This window comes from Cariama cristata, unplaced genomic scaffold, assembly GCF_000690535.1.
Source record: "Cariama cristata isolate BGI_N322 unplaced genomic scaffold, ASM69053v1 scaffold4727, whole genome shotgun sequence".
Lineage (NCBI taxonomy): Eukaryota > Metazoa > Chordata > Aves > Cariamiformes > Cariamidae > Cariama > Cariama cristata.
In genome coordinates this window covers 12,360-32,697 of record NW_009628213.1, presented here as the reverse complement: position 1 = coordinate 32,697, position 20,338 = coordinate 12,360, and the positions used below count along the sequence as shown (strand labels likewise).

General features: G+C 46.7%; 1 protein-coding gene across 1 annotated transcript in view; it reads left to right on the top strand.

The window, feature by feature from the left end:
- Nucleotides 1–20,338, top strand: part of FAT2 (FAT atypical cadherin 2) — a gene marked incomplete at its 3' end in the record, with an annotated part of 61,838 nt that overhangs the window by 29,185 nt on the left and 12,315 nt on the right. Inside the window, exons 7-19 of the mRNA XM_009704710.1 lie at nt 236–446; nt 2,865–3,022; nt 4,932–5,207; nt 5,651–5,861; nt 6,842–10,894; nt 13,055–13,251; nt 13,882–14,035; nt 14,801–15,034; nt 15,830–16,219; nt 17,583–17,797; nt 18,426–18,563; nt 19,230–19,373; nt 20,081–20,278. Of these exons, the coding sequence (XP_009703012.1) occupies nt 236–446; nt 2,865–3,022; nt 4,932–5,207; nt 5,651–5,861; nt 6,842–10,894; nt 13,055–13,251; nt 13,882–14,035; nt 14,801–15,034; nt 15,830–16,219; nt 17,583–17,797; nt 18,426–18,563; nt 19,230–19,373; nt 20,081–20,278 (6,579 nt within the window). The remainder of the gene's footprint in view (nt 1–235; nt 447–2,864; nt 3,023–4,931; nt 5,208–5,650; nt 5,862–6,841; nt 10,895–13,054; nt 13,252–13,881; nt 14,036–14,800; nt 15,035–15,829; nt 16,220–17,582; nt 17,798–18,425; nt 18,564–19,229; nt 19,374–20,080; nt 20,279–20,338) is intronic.

Genomic DNA, 20,338 nt, shown 5'->3' with positions numbered 1-20,338 from the left:
AGGTCTCTGCTGTGGATTGAGCTCGGCAGGTTTGCTTGTTGGTCAAGAGGAATTTGGGTTGCATGGCTCTACCTTGGAAGAAGCCAGAGCACAGGCCACTGGGTCAAGACTTGTTTTGTGGGATTTTGGGCGCACTCAGACCTGAAACTCCTGGTGGGTGGGAGAAGCAGCTTCCCATGGAGCTCCCATGGGCTAAACCAGCCTTCTCCCTGACCGAACGTGCATTTCCCGGCAGGTCAAGGCAACAGACGGCGGCAGCCCACCACTTTCCTCCCATGTGCGGCTTCACATCAGCTGGGTCGCCTGGCCCAGCCCTTCCTCAGAGCCACTAGCTTTCGATGAACCCCATTTTAACTTTGCCGTGATGGAAACAGATCCTGTAAACCATATGGTGGGAGTGATCAGCATTGAAATGGGTCCCAGCCAAGTGTGGTTTAATATCACAGGTGAGACACAGAAATTAAACCCGGGCAGTGGTGTCTGGGAGCGTTTGCCCAAGATCCCTTGGCTTTCAGCACTCACATACCTGAGCTAATGAAGTTGTTTGCTTTAGGTATAGGTGAGCTACAGGGAAAGCTTTCTCACAGACACCAAAAGGCTTAAACAGCCATAGACAAAGCTGCCTGTCCAAGGGCTCCGGTGCCAAGTGCAATTATCTAACACACTTTTTTAATGACATTCTGGGACTTGCCAGTGTTTGAGGTGTTCTCCGATGTCCCATGAAAGGCAGGGCATGCCAGTCCCAGCTCCTCCTGGGAATAAAGTGACACTGTTGGTTGTGGTAAAACAGCCTGCGAGGATCCAGCTGTCTGGCCGGGTCTTGCGGACACCCCTCGTCTCTCCCTCCCTGCTCAGCCCATAGTCTCAACAGGGAGCTGAGAGGGAAGGATTCCTCAAAGACCTGGTCTGACCTAACTGGTGAGGCTCTCCCTTCCAGCTCACAACATCCTAGGGATGACTTAGACATGAAATGTGAAGAAGCTCTAAGGCCTCCTCTAAGACTCACGATGCTAGGGCAGAGGGGACGTGGGCTGTGACACCAGGGGACTCGTCAGGCAGCGCCTGTGCAGAACTGATCCTATGAACAAGGACCGATTGTGCTCATGTAATTTGGTGTTTTGAAGTGGTGCCCCAATCTGCCTTGCACAGCCTTTCCCTGACACTGCCTGCAGGGCTTGCCCTTGTCAGACAAAGCCTTAATTGGGCGAGTGAATAGTTTTTCCCGTTACTATGTTAGGGCAGGGATAATGATGTATAAATACAATTAAGCAACAAGAGATACAATGCTACAAGGAGCAGACAATATCAGGGCAAGGGTTATATGGCATTAGTAGTGTCTGCTTGAGTTTGCAGATTTGATGGGATATTCCCCTGAATATTATCCCATTGTTTCCCTGCTGAGTTCTTGCCTGTATGCTCAACTTCGTTTTTGCCAGTTCCTAGTGCACCAAGTGCTACTCAGAGCTCTCTTGGTTTCTACACTGCTGGAAGAGGACAGGGTTTCATTTTCCCTGCTAGGGAAGCAAAGCATCACAGTAGCTTGCAGCCAAGTGGGTGATCCAGAGATCCAGGAACCTTCAGCACCTCATTCAAAAATTCACCTTTCCCAGTCTGCAAAGGCTCTGTCACTGGGGTTGATGAGGTCTGCTAAAACTCTGACAAAGCAGCATCTTTCTTCATCTCTTTCCTTTCCTGGACTTCCTCTTTCCTTTTGGCACCATGCAAAGGGAGCCCTTGTCTCCTTTCTCAGGGAAAGGCATCCACGGGTCTCTTTTCCTCTCTCTCTGCTTCTCTCTGTCTCCTTCCCAGCAGGAAAGTGGTGGTCCAGATGGCTGGCAACCACTGCATTTCTCCCGCAGGGCAAGACATGTAATTTAACAACCAGCCAAGATTTTCCCAACTGGTAAGAGAATAAAGCAGAATCCAGAGCATCCAGTAGTCGGGAAGGGAGAAGTTAAGACCTGGGATAAATCACAGAAAACTGCTTCTACCTCTCCATATCTGAGAACAGCGTAGCAGTATTTCACGTACAATAGAGAACTAACAGGCCACCAGCAAGTGAGGCATGAGAAAGGAGCTGCCGTGCTAGGGCTGAACAGCAATAGCGTGAGGGACAGCCTTCTGTTGCTGAGCTGCTCAGCCCTGCGGTTCCCTGCACTACGCAGCCATCTGGGTTGGAGGCAACAGGCTTTGCTCACCCTGGAAGCACCGTCTGCCTGCCCAACTGTTCAAGTATTGGGCTTCTTCAGGTAGCTCACAGGCTCTCAACAGTGGCAATGAAGACCATCGCTGATATGCCCACAGTGTGACCTTGAATTGGATGTCGTTCAGCTCTGCAGGTCCCTGATCCATGCTAAGCCTGTGATGCTGCATAGCTGGAGACCTTGTGCAAATAAATCAATGCTTGAATGTGCCTCTAGCCAGGACATCATATGCCTATGTGCATCCTTTCCCCTTCTCTCCTCCTTCTCATTTTCCCTAATTCCCCTCACCTTCCCTTTCGTACTCCTTTGTCACCATCCGTGACTACCTCTTTGTCTGGCTTCTACACATCCTCCCTGGCTCCTGTATCCATCTATCACATTTTGTACTGAGTTTCCAGATTTGGGAGAAACCTCACCTATGGCACTGTCCCCAATCTAGCTGTGGCCAAAGAGCTACAGCTAGAGCAAAGGCCTACACATCCCCATTCAAGGTACGTTCCCTGGCATGTCACATATCTGTGGCTGAGCTCCTTGTGTGGTTCATGTATGGTGTCTGGAGCGGAGATCCTCATCCTTTGCATCTCCAGGCAGCTCCTAGAATCCCTTCCCTAACTGTAACTGCCATCCCCAATTCCTTTTCTCATCTCTCCCTTATCCCAGGTGGAGATGATGACATGGACTTTGACATTGAAAAGAGTACAGGCAGCATGGTCATTGCAAGAACCCTTGATGCAAGGAAGAAGTCAAGCTATAACCTCACAGTAGAAGTCACCGATGGGTCCAGTACCATCAAAACCCAGGTAATGTTTTTATCTTTAGTAGAGACCCTGTCTAGAGTGAGTATATGCCAAAGAGAATCTTTCTTCTAACTCTGCTGAGCTCTGGATCAGGTGCCACACACAAGAATCTCCTTACACTGCGATCTTACATTACACAGTAACCCAAGTCTTTCCTAAGTACCAAGCTAAGATTTATGTTATGTTGTTGGAAACACAAATGGTCTAGGAAAGCTTGGGCCTTTCCCGTTGATCACAGCCAGCACACAAGGACACATCTGTACCACCAGCCAAGCTGGAGTGACAGTTGACACTCTCAGACCTCAACCTGCTCTCAGCTGCTCAGGCTGAACTACAATATGGCTGGGAGAACAGGCAAAGGCGTAAGGGAAATGCGTATGCAGTTAGATCAGGCTTGGGTCCGTGGTGCCATGGCAAGGGGTGTTTCTGGGACTTGCTTGCCTGTGTAAAGCCAACACAGATGCATCTACAAGAGGTGAGGTCAGGCCCTGCCCTGTGTTGTGCCAAGCGGATATTAGGAAAAATTTCTTCACCAAATGGGTTGTCAAAGCTTCGGAACAGGCTGCCCAGGGAAGTGGTGGAGTCACCATCCCTGGAGGTATTTAAAAGAGGTGTAGATGTGGCACTTGGGGACATCATTTAGTGGTGGACTTGGCAGTGTTAGGTTAATGGTCGGACTCAATGATCCTAAAGGTCTTTTTCAACCTAAGCGTTTCTATGATTCCAAGTGCATGGAGCCTTGGTAACATATCAGCACTGAGGTGCAGGGGCTTAGTGGAGCAACTGCAGAGATGCTGTGTCCTCTGAATTGCCAAATTGCTCTGAAAAGCAAGCATTGGTGAAAGGAGGCATTTTGCTCTCAGGCATGTCCCAGAGCCCCAGTTAAAATGGCTGGTGAGATTTGCACATCTTTACCTACCCTCAGGAGGGGTATTCAGGACTTGATCTTTCACCAACCGTTTTCTCCACACATAAGAAGCAGCCAAGAATTCACTGCGGAGGTTTGTGGGGGATGATGAGTGAGGAACACTACCATTCCTGTGAAACTAAATGCTAATGGAAGGCTATCTCTCTCAACTATCTTCAAGTATTGTTCCAAATAATCAAACAAAGCCCCACCTTGCCTGGCGTGCATTCCCTGCCACCTTGCATCTCATCCCTACGTTTATTTTGGCACTCAAGGTCGCTAGCAGATGTCAAAAAACCTGCTTGTGCAAAACACACATGGCATGTTCAGGTTTGCTAAAGGAAGCAAATTATTACACTTGGTTGGGACTTCCTAAGATGCAGTGAACACATCAGTAGGGGGGGTCAGGACAGTCAGGGTAGGAAACCAAACAGAAGAAATTAGGTGACTTTGCAGGCAGGATTCAGGCAGGCTGTTCACAGGGGTTTGTTGTTAAAGGCAGAAGGGAAGATTTGGCTAAAAAGTGTAGACCACAAACTTTGCTTCTGCATACCTTCTCCACACACGTGCTACTCTTGAGACAGCCCAGGCCCTCCCTTCCTTTACCAAATATCCCCCCTCTGTCAGCTTGCTGGTGTGTAACTAACGAGGGCTGGTGTGGAAGCACCAGCCAGCAAAGCTGGCACTAAGGCTGAGCTACTGTTACTTTTCATGGCGGGTTGTGATGGTTTCCCCATGTGCCAAGTGCAGGCACATTACCAGACTAGAGAGATTTTTAAAAAAAAGAGAAAGCAAACTGAAAATCACTAAGGGAAGGCACAGCAGGAGTTCCTTGGGGAGGAGGACAAAAGAGCTCCCAGTCACCATGGATGGCAAAGCCCCAAGGGTTGGAAAGCTGTGATGGTTAGAAGGCTCAGAGCACGGCTACACCCAAGAGGGTTTGGTAGCTGAGATTTTACATGGCTGCATAAGTCAGGTGGCTCCCATGTCTGTGCTGCCCTCACTGTGCTGTCTCCCCCACAGGCATTTATCCACGTGATTGACATCAACCAGCACCGTCCCCAGTTCCTGGAGAGCCATTACGAGGTAAGGATTCCTGAAGATACCCCCTCGGGGAGCGAAATCCTTCAAGTCAGTGCAACAGACAAGGACAAAGGCAAGGGGCTCATCTACACCATCCATGGCAGCGTGGACCCCAAAAGCACCAGACTTTTCCAGTTGGATCCAAGCAGTGGAGCCCTCACCACAGCAGAAGGCTTCAGTTCCCAGCCCATGCCTCAGCACACCCTAACAGTGATGGTGAGTCCAAGCCAAACACTGCTGAGTCCATCAGCTTGGCCGGGATATATGGGTTGCTGGAGAAATTAAACTGTGTCTAGTCTTTGAGGGATGATTTGTCTAGAACAACAGGGAAGAGGAAAACAGGGTGTTAACCTTTGCTATATAACCATCCTGGATAAATGCTTTCCTCTAACCATGTGCTGAGCCTGACACCTGCTAATTTCATTGAAGGGCCACTGGATTCTTATAAAAGAAAGCACAGTGAATAATTGTCAATATTTGGTTTCAAGTTCAAGGCTGAGCTTTGGTGCTGAAATTTACAGGCTCGTTCCCACTCAAGGGGTTGGTACCACTGAAAAACGTCACTCTCTGTAAGAGTCCTGATGAGCTTGGAAGCCTGGTGCAGGCAAGGCTGCCTGCTCCTTGACTGTGACCATACCTGCTCTTCCCCTGTCATTCAGGTACGAGACCAGGAGGTCCCCATCAAGAGGAACTTTGTTCGAGTTATCATCCATGTGGAGAACTGCAACCTTCACCCTCCGCAGTTCAGCAGCATCCATTACGAAGCAGAAGTGCTAGATTCAGCAGTGGTGGGCACAGAGGTTACACAAGTCAGAGCCCTTGATCAGGACCAAGGAGCCAATGCTGAAATCCACTACTCCCTTCAGGCAGGTGAGAGCCATGCAACAAGACAGCTTAGGCTATGAACATGCCTGCATTTCCATGCTCTAGCTGACAGCCAGACAGTCAACCAGCTTTCTCTAGCTGTTGCAAAGAACAGTAAAGGGCCGCACAGTTCTAAAATGTGATTTTCTTCCTACCCAGGGGAAATCTAGAGTAAGCAGGTAATTTCCATATTATGGAATATTAGCATCCTTCCTTTAGAAGGCAGTTCAATGTTGAGTCACTGGTCCAAGAAAAAATGTGACTGGATGAATTAGAACAACTTAAAATCTACTCTTTTCATCCATGGGAGGGATCCCTGTTCAGTTGTTAGACAAGTACTCTGATTCCCACAACAGTCATCACCACTTCCACCATTTCTACCAAGAAATACACCCTTGAGGATCAGTGAGCACCCTCTCAGCATTGGTTGATGGTGGTTTTGGGTCATACAAGCTCAGTGGGCAAGTATTTTATCATTCACTCTAAAGGTTAAGACTTAAATACTTATGACTCTGCCAGACTGCCTATTTAGCGGGTAAATTCTTTGCAGGAGACAAGCCATCCTTAGCTCCGTCTTTCTCACTGCAATTTAGATCAAGGACTGAGGAATTTAATTGCTCCTGAAGTATTGGTAATTATAAGCATGACAGGGCTTGAAGGAACTAGTACAGTCTGTGCTACCATGTTCTGCACACGAGGCAAAAGCTTCAAACACATGCTCTGCCACCACTAAAAATGCTCAAATTAGAAGAGTATTTGTCTCTAATTTACATTTTGATTGATTTAAAAGTTAGCTTGTAGATCTCAATGGGTTCACTGTTCTTAGATTTAAAATTATTTAGAAACTAATGAAGATTGTTGTCTCCCAGTGAAAGAAACAGATGTTAATTAGGTCTGAAATCAGGAGCATCTATGGAAAAGAGGTTCAGAAAACCAAAACCAATAGGGTATCTGCATTCTTCACTTTGTAATTTCTCTTCTTGCAGGTAACGGGGAAGGTTTCTTTAGCATCGACCCATATTCTGGAATTATTACAGTTGCCCAGAAACTGGACCTGTCCAGGCAGGAGCGATTTACTCTTATTGTAAAGGCAGAAGATCAGGGGTTCCCCCAGCTTAAAGATTCTGCTACAGTACATGTCCGCATTAGACCCTCTGATCGAACCCCTCCAAAATTTCCAGAGGCCGAATACATCACAGAGGTCAGTGAATCCACTGCTGTTGGCTCTCCTCTGATCCAGGTTTCAGCCACAAGCTTATCACCAGTCAGCTATGAAATAAAAGATGGAAATGGAGATGGAGTGTTCTCCATGAACTATCAGTCAGGCCTTATTTCCACTCAGAAGAGCTTAGATTTTGAGCAGGTATCTTTTTACCAGTTGAAAGTCCGTGGCACCAATATGGCTGGCTCATTTATGGACACAACGGTACTTATCTATGTCATAGATGAGAATGACAATGTGCCCATCTTCGTAAAGCCTTCCTTCACTGGCTGGATCATGGAGAATGCTCCATCACAAAGCATGGTTCTGGATGAAAGCAATGCTCCCCTCGTGACCCATGCAACAGATGCTGATCAAGACTCCAATGCGCTGTTGGTCTATGAGATCTTGGAACCGGAAGCACTGGAATATTTCACAGTAGATCCCAGCACAGGGATGCTGACCAGTCGTGCTGATATAGACTATGAACTCACCCCAGTTTTCCACTTCAGTGTACACGCACATGACAGTGGAAGTCCCAGCTTATTTGCATCCAAGCCCGCCAAGGTCACAATCCATGTTAAAGATGTGAATGATTCACCTCCAGTCTTTTTCAGAGACACTTATGAGCTTTCTGTCTTGCTACCTGCGCACCCAGGGATGGAGCTTTTGGCAGTGCAGGCAAAAGATGCAGATTCGGAGGTCACCTACAGCATCGTGGAAGGGAACCTCGATAATGCTTTCTATATTCATCCACTCACAGGTCTCATCTCGATTCTTAATGCTACTGGCCTGGGAAGCTATCGTGAACTCACGGTCAGAGCTGGTGATGGCTTATATAAGAGTACTGCTCTGGTTAAGGTAAATTTAACTCAAGCACAAGGTACCAGCTTAAAATTTGATCAAGAGGTATATACAGCAACTGTGATGGAGAACTCTACAGATGAGAAGACTCTCACCATTCTTGGGGTCAAGGGATATCAGCTAAATGAACCACTTTTCTACTCGCTTTTGAATGGAAAAGAAAGATTCAAAATGATCCAGGCATCTGGCGTTCTCCAGACCAAGGGTGTGAAATTTGACCGCGAAACACAAGACGTGCATGAGGTAGCTGTGGAAGTGAAGGACAACAGGAAACCACCAAGAGTGTCCCAAGCCACAGTCAAAGTTTATGTAGAGGACGTCAATGACAACCCACCGCAGTTTGAGAATGTGCCATATTACACCTCGGTGCAGGACGGCACAGAGCCAGGTGATGTACTTTTTCAGGTGTCAGCAACAGATAAAGACATAGGGGATAACGGAGCCATTACCTACTCATTTGCAGAGGACTACAAATACTTTTGGATTGACCCCTATCTAGGAGACATCTCACTTAAGAAACCTCTTGATTATCAAGCTTTAAATAAATACTACCTCCGAGTCATTGCTAAGGACAAAGGTGAGCCTCCACTCCGCGCTGAAGAGGAGGTTGTGATCAGTGTGAGGAACAAATCCAACCCTCTGTTCCAAAGTTTGTACTACCGAGTGAAGGTGCCAGAAAACATCCCGCTGTACACATCTATCCTCCACATACAGGCTCGCAGCCCCGATGGCTTGCGCCTCATCTACAACATCGTGGAAGAAGACTCCCTGAAACTGTTCAGCACTGACTTCAAAACTGGTGTCCTTACTGTCACAGGCCAGCTGGACTACGAGCTAGAGACAAAACACACGTTCACCATTAGAGCCACAGACACTGCGCTAGGATCCTTTTCAGAAGCCAGAGTAGAGGTGGAAGTAGAGGACATTAATGACAACCCCCCAATATTTTCTCAGATCATCTACACGGCGTCTGTCTCGGAGAGTTTGCCAGCACAGACCCCTGTTGTCCAGCTCTTTGCTTCTGATAAGGATTCAGGCAGAAACAAAGTGGTCTCCTATCAGATCTTGGATGATGGTTCAGATGCCACCAAGTTCTTTAATATTGATGCCAGCACAGGGCAAGTAACAACGGCTCAACCACTGGATTATGAAAAAAATCAACAGTTCCGCATTAAAGTAAGAGCTACAGATCATGGGATGCCTCCACTTAGCAGTGATGCCCTGGTAATTGTAGATGTGACAGACATCAACGACAATCCCCCTGAGTTCAGCCAGGTTCAGTATGAAGCCAAAGTAAGTGAAATGGCTACATGTGGGCACATTGTGATAAAAGTCCAGGCTCTGGACCCCGACAGCGGAGACACCACCCGACTGGAATACGTGATACTCTCAGGCAATGACAATAGGCATTTCACTATCAACAGCACTTCTGGGATAATATCCATGTTCAACCGCTGCAAAAAAGACTTGGAGTCATCTTACAATCTCAGAGTTTCTGCTTCAGATGGAGTTTTTAAGAGCACTGTGCCTGTGTATATCAATACCACAAATGCCAACAAATACAGCCCCTCTTTTCAGCAGAATGTGTACGAGGCAGAGCTGGCAGAAAATGCTGAGATAGGTACCAAAGTGATTGAGCTGCTCGCTATTGACCCAGATGGTGGCCCCTATGGTACCATAGACTATACCATCATAAATAAACTCGCCCATGAGAAGTTCTCCATAGACAATAAAGGCCGTATTGCCACACTGCAAAAACTGGACAGGGAAAATTCAACAGAGAGAGTCATTGCCATTAAAGTCATGGCCAAGGATGGGGGTGGGAAGGTGGCATTCTGCACTGTCAAAATAATCCTTACAGACGAGAATGACAACCCACCTCGGTTCAAAGCCTCTGAATACACGCTGTCCATCCAGTCCAACGTAAGCAAAGGCTCCCCTGTCATCCAGGTACTGGCTTACGATGCTGACGAAGGTGCAAATGCAGATGTCATTTACTCTGTTGACTCCGTGGAAGATGTGGCAGAAGACCTTGTGGAAATCAATGCTGCCACTGGGGTTGTCAAGGTCAAGGAGAGCCTTGTTGGTTTGGAAAACAGAGCCTTTAACTTCAAGGTGAAAGCTGAAGATGGCAGGCCCCCTCACTGGAACTCCCTTGTCCCAGTGAATCTGCAGATTGTCCCCAAGGAGGTGACATTGCCAAGGTTTTCTGAGCCCCTTTATACATTCTCTGCATCTGAGGATCTTCCAGAGGGATCAGAAATAGGATCAGTCAAAGCTTTTGCAGAGGATCCCATCATATACAGCCTGGTGAAGGGAACCACTACAGAAAGTAACAAGGATGAGGTGTTCGCGCTGGACGAACAAACGGGGGTTTTAAAAATCAAAAAGGCCATGGATCATGAGACCACCAAGTGGTACCAGATTGATGTTATGGCTCACTGCTCACATCAAGAGACTGAGCTAGTCTCTCTGGTCTCTGTGAACATCCAAGTGCAGGATGTCAATGACAACAGACCTGTTTTTGAGGCAGATCCCTACAAAGCTTTTGTCATGGAGAACATGCCATCAGGAACCACAGTCATTCAAGTGACGGCTAACGATCAGGACATGGGAAGTGATGGACAGGTGACCTACAGTCTGGAAGCAGAATCTGGCAACCTCCGAGGACTCTTCACCATTGACGGTGAGAGTGGGTGGATCACCACACTAAAAGAACTGGACTGCGAAGATCAGGAGATCTATCGGTTTTATGTGGTGGCCACTGACCATGGCAGGAAAGTTCAGCTCTCTTCCCAAACCTTGGTGGAGGTCACGGTCTCTGATGAAAATGATAATGCTCCACAGTTCACCTCAGATTTCTATAAAGGATCGGTAATTGAGAATGCGGAGCCAGGCCAGGTTGTTGTCACACTGAGTACCATCGATGCAGACATCTCTGAGCAGAACCGGCGGGTCACATGCTACATAACTGGTGAGTTTTTCCTGATGTTAAATCTTCAGTGAGCAAGAATAGAGTATCATCTCAAAGTGAGGATTTGATACCTTGTCTTACAGAATATTAATACAGAAATAACATTACACTGGCAATCCTACCAGAGGCAGGAGATGAAGCCTGAGTTCCATCACGAGCTGGACTCTTCAGTTAAATGAGTCTGGGGTATCCAAAACTCTTCAGTAACTAACTGCAGTGGGTGGAATTATCATTATAACAACTAACTCACCATTGATTCATCCTAATTACACAGTACTAGAGATATATTTATTTACACTTTCCTAACAGGGGAATAATTAAGACAGTGTAATTGTAATACCTATTGGAAGGACAGAAGCAGTAGTACAGCAGGAAGGAAGGTTTTTCTCACATAGATACAGTGATCTGTCTTTAAGTTCTTTGACCCAGCTTTTTCTCCTGCAAACAGTGCCGTCAGTTTACACATCACACATATGAGTAGCCTACCTGTATTTTTTAATAACTATATATATGCATATACGATGTGTATAACTTTCTGGCATTAAATGTGTTTCCTATGAAGCCACTTTGACTCTCACTCAACAAACAAGTAGACCTCACAAGGCTGCAGCTGACCACTCTGCAGACTAGTGGGTATTTGAGACTGTCACGTCAATCTTAGTGAGGGTTTTGGCTAACAAGTACTAAAGATGACTCTTGCATCCCTGAAACATCAGTTGTGCCAACTAAAATTAACCACTGCTGTAAAACAACAAAAAAGTTATACTGGAATGTTTGTTGTGCATCTGCACAAGTAGAAGCTTGATTTTACGGTACTTTTTGACCCCAAAGGGTCTTTCTCAGACCTGGAGCAGATACTTCAAATTAAAATGTTTGTTCAAACTCAAATGAGGACCCTTCAGGGTCAAAACATTTAGCCAGATCATGCTGCAGCGTGTTATCTATTATTGTAACCATCCAAAACAGGGGAGGAATGCTAGTACTTTCATTTGGTTTATGGCATGCCTCGGTATTTGCAAGCCTTTGGGAGGAAAGATTCAATCCATTTATGTATTCACCTTTCTGCCATCTTAAAGGTAGTAGTAACTTCCAACTACTTTAAACCTGAGAGTATGCACGCTCATGATAGTGGTGAATACCATATGTTCTCTCTGTTGTATACTTACAAGCACAGGTCAAACTCTACCCATAAACATATAAATACAATTGCAGTACAGCACTGCAGCAAGAGAGGAGGAGGTGAACACAGAGCCTAGCTTCCCGTTGTTCATGTGCACATTGATTTCAAACACACAGAAACTGAATCTGAGCATGAGCTGGAGTCTCCCAACATCAGAAGAAGGGCTAGCAGAGGTCTCACTGTGCCTCCAGATTCACAACCTCATCACTGCAGCTGAGTGTGAATTTAATTTACCCAGCTGTGTGAGGCCCTTCAAAGGCTTACACAAACAAACCCTGCAGCCAGCTCTCTTCATAGCCTCCCATTACCTAATGTGATCCCTCCTTCTGCCCAACGGCATGGGTTTAGCAGAGGACACCAGCTCCTTGCCACAAGGGAAGGATTCTCCAGGGGCAGCATCCACCCCGTTTGAAATCTACTCTGTGTAACATTAGCAGGAGCAGCATGAATCTGGTGGACCGGAGAGCCTGCCTAGTCTGGATTTACCCATTTCTCATCATCTGGCTCTCACAGAATCAAAAAGTAGCCCCAGATTAAATACATCTATAGGTTAAAAGGAAGTGCAACTATACATGGTACTGTAACACTAAGATGCAACTCTCAGATCCCTTTAGGAACATGCACTAAGACAGACTGACACGCTCTAGGAAGGTGAGACAATGTGGTTTTGAGGCAATGAATACGGACCTCTGCAGAACATTACCGAGACATTTTTGCCATCAGGAGTCGTTTCCTCCTTCCAGTGTAATATGCAGCAAACAACAGGAACAGGCAGGGTATTTCTCAGCTATGCAGTGAGGTAGACCAAATGCTCCTCACCTGCCTGATAGAACACCAATGCCCTCTCTGCATCACCACTGCAAGTCCTCCAGGTCTCCTCGGGGACCAGCAGTGGACATACCTGTATCCCCTTTCCTTACCACTTCTGATATTCAGCACTCAGTAAATGCCTTTTTTCCTTGCCTCCTGCCCCCTTCTAGAAGGAGACATACTGGGACAGTTCACAGTTAACCAAATCGAGGGCGAATGGACAATTTCTTCCAAGAAGCCTCTGGACAGAGAAGATACAGAGAAATATCTCCTCAAGGTTATGGCCTCAGATGGGAAATTTCAGGCTACCACTGAAGTGGAAATTTTTGTTCTAGATATCAATGACAACAGCCCTGAGTGTGGTCAGGTAAGACATCTGTCCTGGGACATCGGGGCATGAGAGGAGCGTCTGGGAAGGAGAGAACACAATAGCAAGGAAGAAAGAACAGAAAGAGCATGTTAAGAGGGTTTGGCTTGTCATAATTCTTCTCACACAATCCTGTTGCTTTGATTATGCTTAGCAATTTTAATTAAGCTGCATGTCAAGCAAGAACATTAAATCTAGCCTCCAAGCATGTTCGCCAGCAGTAAGTGAGCGCCTAAGCATTATGAAGGATAATTTTTAGAGATAAACAATGCCAGGAAGCCTCCTGGGTAGGGGCATGTAAATTACTGAGTTTTATATCCTGCTGAGCTGAGAGGTTCCCATCCAGAGGTTTGTTACTGTAGAGAGCTGATCGCTGGTATGGATCTTACCCATGGTGAGAAAGAACAGAGGTGGTTGCTTCCCAAAGGAGATTCAAAGGCTTGTGTGAAATGAGCTTACTGGTCCCAGTCCACACCCCAGCAGCCAGCAACATGAGACATACTGTGTTCCCCTATAAACCACATGGTTTGTCCTTTTCTGCAAAGCTTCTTGTAGTCCATTCCTCCTTACATGGGATGAAGGTATTTTGGAGATGGTTCAGATGCCAATTACACCTTCTTTCCTTGCCAGATATTCTACACTGGGAGAGTCTCTGAAGACGCTCTGCCGGGTCTTTTCATTTTGAAAATATCAGCATCCGACCCCGACGTCGGCAGCAATGCTCAGATAACGTACAGCCTCCACGGCCCCGGTGCAGAGGAGTTCCGGCTGGGCCCACATACAGGTGACAACAGGGGGATAGGATGATTTTGTCCTCTTTTTTACCCACTCCCGAGAAATGCCAGCTCCCAGCCTGGCTCAACACTTATCTCCTCTGGAGCTAACAAAAGGACTGTTCATTCCAGCTCCCCCAGGCTAGGAGGGAAAGGCAAACAGGCAGGTTTATTGCAATACGATACCGAGGAGAGTGAGTTCTGCATCTTCCTGCTAGCTTTCTGTAAAGCCAATGTTGCCATTAGCATTGTTAAAACGAAGGGCAGACACTATTGCTAACAGCCAGGTCTCAAGGAGAAGAGATCAGCAAGTATTTGGATTGAGCCAGAGACCCACGTTCTAAACTCTAAAAAACATCTTATCAGGTCTTGGATCGTATATTTGCCCAAACAGACATGATGATCATTCTAGAGATCACTTGGTGTTTATTACACTGCAGAAAGCTTAATGCAGCAGGGTTTATAAAGGTGTTTAGATGGGCTATTTATTTATGAGCACTTTTATCCCAAGATGACACCCTTTGCACGAAGGTCAGCCTGACTTGCAGGACTCCCCATGCCAAGCCCTGCCAGGGCACTGGCTGGCAGTGATCTGAGAACAGCCCTGAGCAACGTGGTGTGGACACATCACTGCTATTAGCTGGATTACAAACAGCGTCCAAACCTGGTCTGTTGTCTCCCATGGTTCACCCAGGAAGGCAGCATGCTTGAACCTCTCTGAGCTCTCCCAGGCTACAGCTGTAGGAGACAAAACCATCTCCTGATCTTTCCAACAGGGGAACTGACCACATCTGCACCTCTCGACCGCGAACAGAGACCTACATACCATCTTGTTGCCAAAGCGACGGATGGTGGAGGCCGTTCCTGCCAGGCAGATATAACGCTGATCGTAGAGGACACGAACGACAACGCACCGAGATTCTTCCCCAGTCACTGCGCCGTGGCCGTTTTTGACAACACCACAACAAAGACACCCATCGCCGTGGTTGCTGCCAGGGACCTTGATGAAGGTGAGTCAGAATGGGATTTACTTTTTGGTAGAGTTCCCCTTTCATCCTGAATAGAAACCTAGAGAAGGGCTACAGCAATGGGCGTAGATGATTGAATCTTGGCAAAGATGTGCCTGGATCTCATCACTGACGTGTTCTTGACTAGCAAGCTGGCATCAGCATTTTTGTAACCCTGTAGGAAGTACAATATCTGTAGAAACACACAAAGACAGACTTTGAGGACACGCTCAGTAACTGTAACTGCGCTGCGCAGCACAAACTGTGACACACAATTTGTCTGTGATCCAAACTGGACACAAACTTTACCAAAGATGGAGATCAAGAACGAGCATAATAAGGAGAAAAGGAGCTTTAGATCTGGATGAGGTAGACGATACGAATGGAGAGGTCCTTGCAAAGACATGAAGATTCCCAGAAACATAGGTAAGGCTCCTAAAAAAGGAGCTTTCAATAAACCTCTCCAGCAGAGATTGAATTTACAATGTCAGAGAAGCAAGATAATATTTATCTGCTTTGGAAGCAGATATGAAGGGAAATTACATTTAAAAACAAGGGAATTAAAAATGGGAAGCACCAGTAAATACAGACAGGTGGTGCTGATGGATGATGGTGAGGGTAGTAAGATGTCTGAGCCTACAGATGGACAGGGACACACTTGGTGTTCATACAGCCTCCATTTTCCCCAGGGATTTAAGATCATTAAGTACACATAGTCCGAATGGGTTAAAAAAAAAATAGTAAAACCAGCAACATTCCTACCCATGAATTAATGCAACCTGTCCCTTATCCTTACAGGTCTCAACGCTGAGGTGGTCTATTCTCTCTCTGACTCTGCCAACGGACACTTTTCAATTGAGGAATCCACAGGGGTGATCCGCTTGGAAAAGCCGCTGAAGGATTCGCAGCATTCAGCATTTGAGCTGACAGTCTGTGCTACCGACCGGGGCACTCCGGAGCCCCTCTCTGCTCTCGGCACTGTCACTGTCTCCGTTGTGGATCTAAATGAATATCTGCCTGTTTTCCTGGCCCCTGAATATGTTGCCATGGTAAAAGAAGATGTGGCTGTGGGTACGGAGGTCCTCAACTTGTCAGCGTTGACAAGGGACAATGCAGAAAAGACAGAGATCAAGTATGAAATTGTGAATGGCAACGACCACGGAAAATTTCAGCTCAACTCAAACACAGGTAAGACGATCTTGTGCCCCAGCAGGTCCAGGTTGACCCAGCATCAAAAGCTGTCCTTGTATGCGTCTTCTCTGGTTCTTCTCTGTTTGGCTTGCACTTCTGCACCCCTCTGTCTTTAGCCAGCAGAAGAGTAGGGAATACAGTCTTTTCTTCCCTAAATGTTGCCAGCCGAGTCACTTAAGGAGTGATCCAAATCTTACTGAGATTAATGGAAAGATTCCTATTATACATCTGGGACCTGAGACAGATCCATGGGAAAGAGGGGTACATGGAGAACAGGATGGGGAAATTTTTCCACTTCAAAACGCAGGAAAAAGTGGCTTCATTTAAAAAGTCTCTCCATCCTGATCCCACAAGGAACCTGCAGCCCAGGGTAACAGGCAGCTTTATTAGGTGGCACGCAATGAATGTGGGTAATATGAGGCTGTTAACCACGAGCAGGTGTTGAGCCAGGTTTACTAGCCAAATAAAGCACTGCTTTGTTTGCACAGCGATCTGATAAGAGCTGTTATCACAAGGCCAATGTTAACTCCCTGAAACAAGCCCTTAGCTGCACCATCAATGGCCTTCTGCCCTTGGCTGTAACATCTTCATCCACAGTACGCCTTCCTCAGCTTCTCTATCCCCAAGGCTCTTGCTGATTTTTCCACACCAATTCCACACCAATCTCCTTATTAGTTTGTACATCTTAAAAGACACAGAACAGTGTAATTTCCAGGGAATAATTTTGTGACAGGTTCAGTGCTGAACCCAGGAAAGCATTGAAATACAAAGGCACGTTCTGTCCCTCCCCCCATTTTTTCTTCCGCTTTCACTTTATGTCTTCAGTCTGCATTCCTCGTTTGTTTTTTGAGATTAGCAGCCTCCTCCTTCTTTCTGTATTGTATCCCAAGCCTCACTTACAAATCACAGCACCTTGCTGTGAACCTTTTTCTCCTGTACAACGCTGCATCTACATCTCACACCTTTTCATCCTGCCTATGACACAGTTCAGTGATGCCCTACTACTTCCTTGGTCTCCGCTTTGAATAGCACTGTTGGATTCTCATCCTATTTTGTCCCAGATCTCCTCCAATCAAGATTCCTGGAGACCTTCCAGAATGAAAGTTTGTTTCACCTCTTCAAACACGCGATACCAGAATGAGGCAGGTTATGGCAGAATCTGTTCAATTGTAGCTTGTTTTATGTGATGCCATGACCCTCAGCATCCTGATTTAATCAGAGAAGGTCGAAGTTAGGTCAGCAGCAGCTTTTCAGCTGGCAGTTTGGCAATCGTCTCGATATATCTCCAGTTTTCCAAGAAACCTCATGTGCCTTTCATTCAAAGTATCTTCTGTCCTTTTCTATCCATCTGCCAATGCAGGTGCCTTATACATAAATGGGAGCTTGGACTTTGAAGCGAGTCATGAGTATTACTTATCCATCGAGGGCACAAGGAAGGGCTCAGCCTCTCTCAGTGATGTGACGATGGTGGTGATCAACATAACCGACATCAATGACCATGCACCAGAGTTCATCCAAGATGCTTACTTTGCTGATATCCGGGAGGACGCTGCAGTTGGAGAAATCATCCTCACGGTATGATTATGAACCAGGCCACCTGTCTTTACCTATTCTTTTACTTTTGCTATGCATTATTTACTCTTATTTTGCACTTTACTTTTCCTTGGACACAGCCACCTCAGTGGGTTTGTGACATTCAACATGTAAGATTTAAGCATGACTTTAAGAAAGGATGATTGCCAGAATTCCTGACACTCCATAGACAGGGAATGTCTTTGCCTTGTAAGATGTCTTTAAGTGAAAGCTTGAGATACCTGAGGGGTACTCAGGGCTTTGAGGACCTCCAAAGAAAGCCAAAATGCCTGCAGAAGGCCAATACCCTTGTGACCTGAGGAAGGCAGAGGTTTCCCTGGGCAGAATAGCAGAGCCCAAGGTATTTCCATGTGGAGTTCTCTGCCCAGCCTGTTGCCATCACAAGGGTGGTAAAGTCAGGAGAGGCCCAAGGAGAAAGCCGTTGTTGCAGCCGCGTTGAGTTTTGTCTTGAAAAAACTAATGAAAGACACTTACGTGAACCACCTTCCTTCCTCCTCATTTGAGGCAAGCTCAAACCAAGACCCTTAAGTGACAAGGTCCTGCCCCTGTTCCTCCCTGGCAAGGCCTTTTTGGGCCAGGCAGGGGTTCTAGCTTTTTTTTCTCCTAACAGGTGTCAGCTGATGATTTGGATGGAGCAATGAACAATCAGATCACATATTCAATTGTGGGAGGGAACCCCCTGGGACACTTTGCCATTCAACCTAAAAGCGGACAAATCAGCATCGCCAAACATCTGGACAGGGAGGAGGTAAGTTCAAGAAAATGAGAACAAGAAGGCTAAAAGAGATGTGCCCCAAAAGACTGAGGGAGCACAGTATATTCAGCTACCTCCTGTTTTCTGAATGATCGACTCATAATACTGTAAGCAGAAGGCAAGTCTTTCATTCGTTCATTTTCTAGACTCGTAGATACTGCTGTAGGGAGGCTGGGCTTTATGGAGGGCAATACAGTCTTCAGTGGTCACAACTCTGGGCTTTGGTCTGGTCCACTGGTATTTCAAGCTGGCTGGGTGAGAGTCAGCCCCAAACTGGAAACCAGCATGGTTGGTTTCTGTTTCTTTGCATCAGAGCATTATAGAAAACAGGTATGGAGAGGAGATGGAAAGGTCATCTGGACAATCTCTCATTCATAAAAAAATAGCAGTTCAAACCACTATTGACAGATGTCTGCCCAGCTTAGTCTCATCCATCTTTGGCAAGTTGTTTCCCTTCTCTGCAACTATTGTGAGGCTGATTTTCTTTAGCAATGTGCTTTGACGTTTGTGGATGGAGCGCCTTAGCCAAGGGCAAAGCTGTTGTTACGGTGCAATGCATGGCCTCAAGCATTTCAACAAGTGCAGGAGAGTAATACATCAATGTGGGAAAGCCACCATTCCTCCATTTCTCCAAGTAATCATGCACTATAAATCCTCCAGATCCCTAGTTATTCCCTGACAGTTCGAGCCACGGACAACGGCCACCCTGCCCAGTTCAGTGATGTTGCTGTGCGTGTCCATGTGTCTGATGTCAACGACAACCCTCCTCGGTTCTTTCAGCTCAACTACAGCGTGGTGGTGCAGGTAAGCCAGGAGGCAGTTTGTTCTCCCAGTTCATCTCAGGCTACTAAGGTACTCATGCATGGGCTGCTGTTGGAACAGAGGGGTGAGACAGTGATGAAGCATGCTGTTCCTTCGTGCTCATTGCCACAAAGAACTGGTAGCATCTTCAGGGACAGATATTCTGCCAACAGATGCCATTTTCTCTTTCTAGTAGCTTCAGGCACCTCCTGTCCTTTCAGTACAGAGAGTGCAGAGCTTTTCACACTTTCCAAGCCTGACCTGCAGCCCCTTTCTCCCTTGCAGTTGTCCATGTCTACATCACGACACAAAGAGTAGACCCAAGCACGTGGTCAAGCATCAGCATGTCTGCTAGATGCAGCCCAGTTGTTGCTTGGACTCAAAACACCTATATGTACTCAGAAAGAAACACAACAAAACATGCTTTCATCTGCTCTTGTACTGGCATGACTCAAGGGGAAAGCAAGGGCATCAGCTTGACTGTCTGCGCTTAGCTGCCACATATGTAATGCCATGAGAAGGGAGTCCCTTGCCACCACTGGGTCTCTGCCATTGCTGGCAAGAGTCTCGGTCTGTGTACCAGAGTGATGCACATGGGGTGTGGGATTTGTTTCCCTGTTCCTGATCCAGCAGCTCCAGGGGCACGATGGCTTCCCCTGGGCCTTTTCTCTTTGCTCACCTTTCTCCACTAGCATCTTTCCCCATTTCAGGAGAATGCTCCCGTGGGTACAAGCGTCCTGGAGCTGATTATGAGCGACAGAGACTCTCCAGAAAATGGACCGCCGTATTCATTCCAGATCACCCAAGGGAATGATGGGAAGGCTTTTGATGTCACCCAAAATGGTCTGCTAGTGACATCATCCGTCCTGAACAGAAGAATGAAAGAACAGTACCTATTACAAGTCCAGGTAGAGCCTGCCTTACTGTCCTGGAATCTGAATTCTCCAGCCAGATTAAGTAGCAAAAAA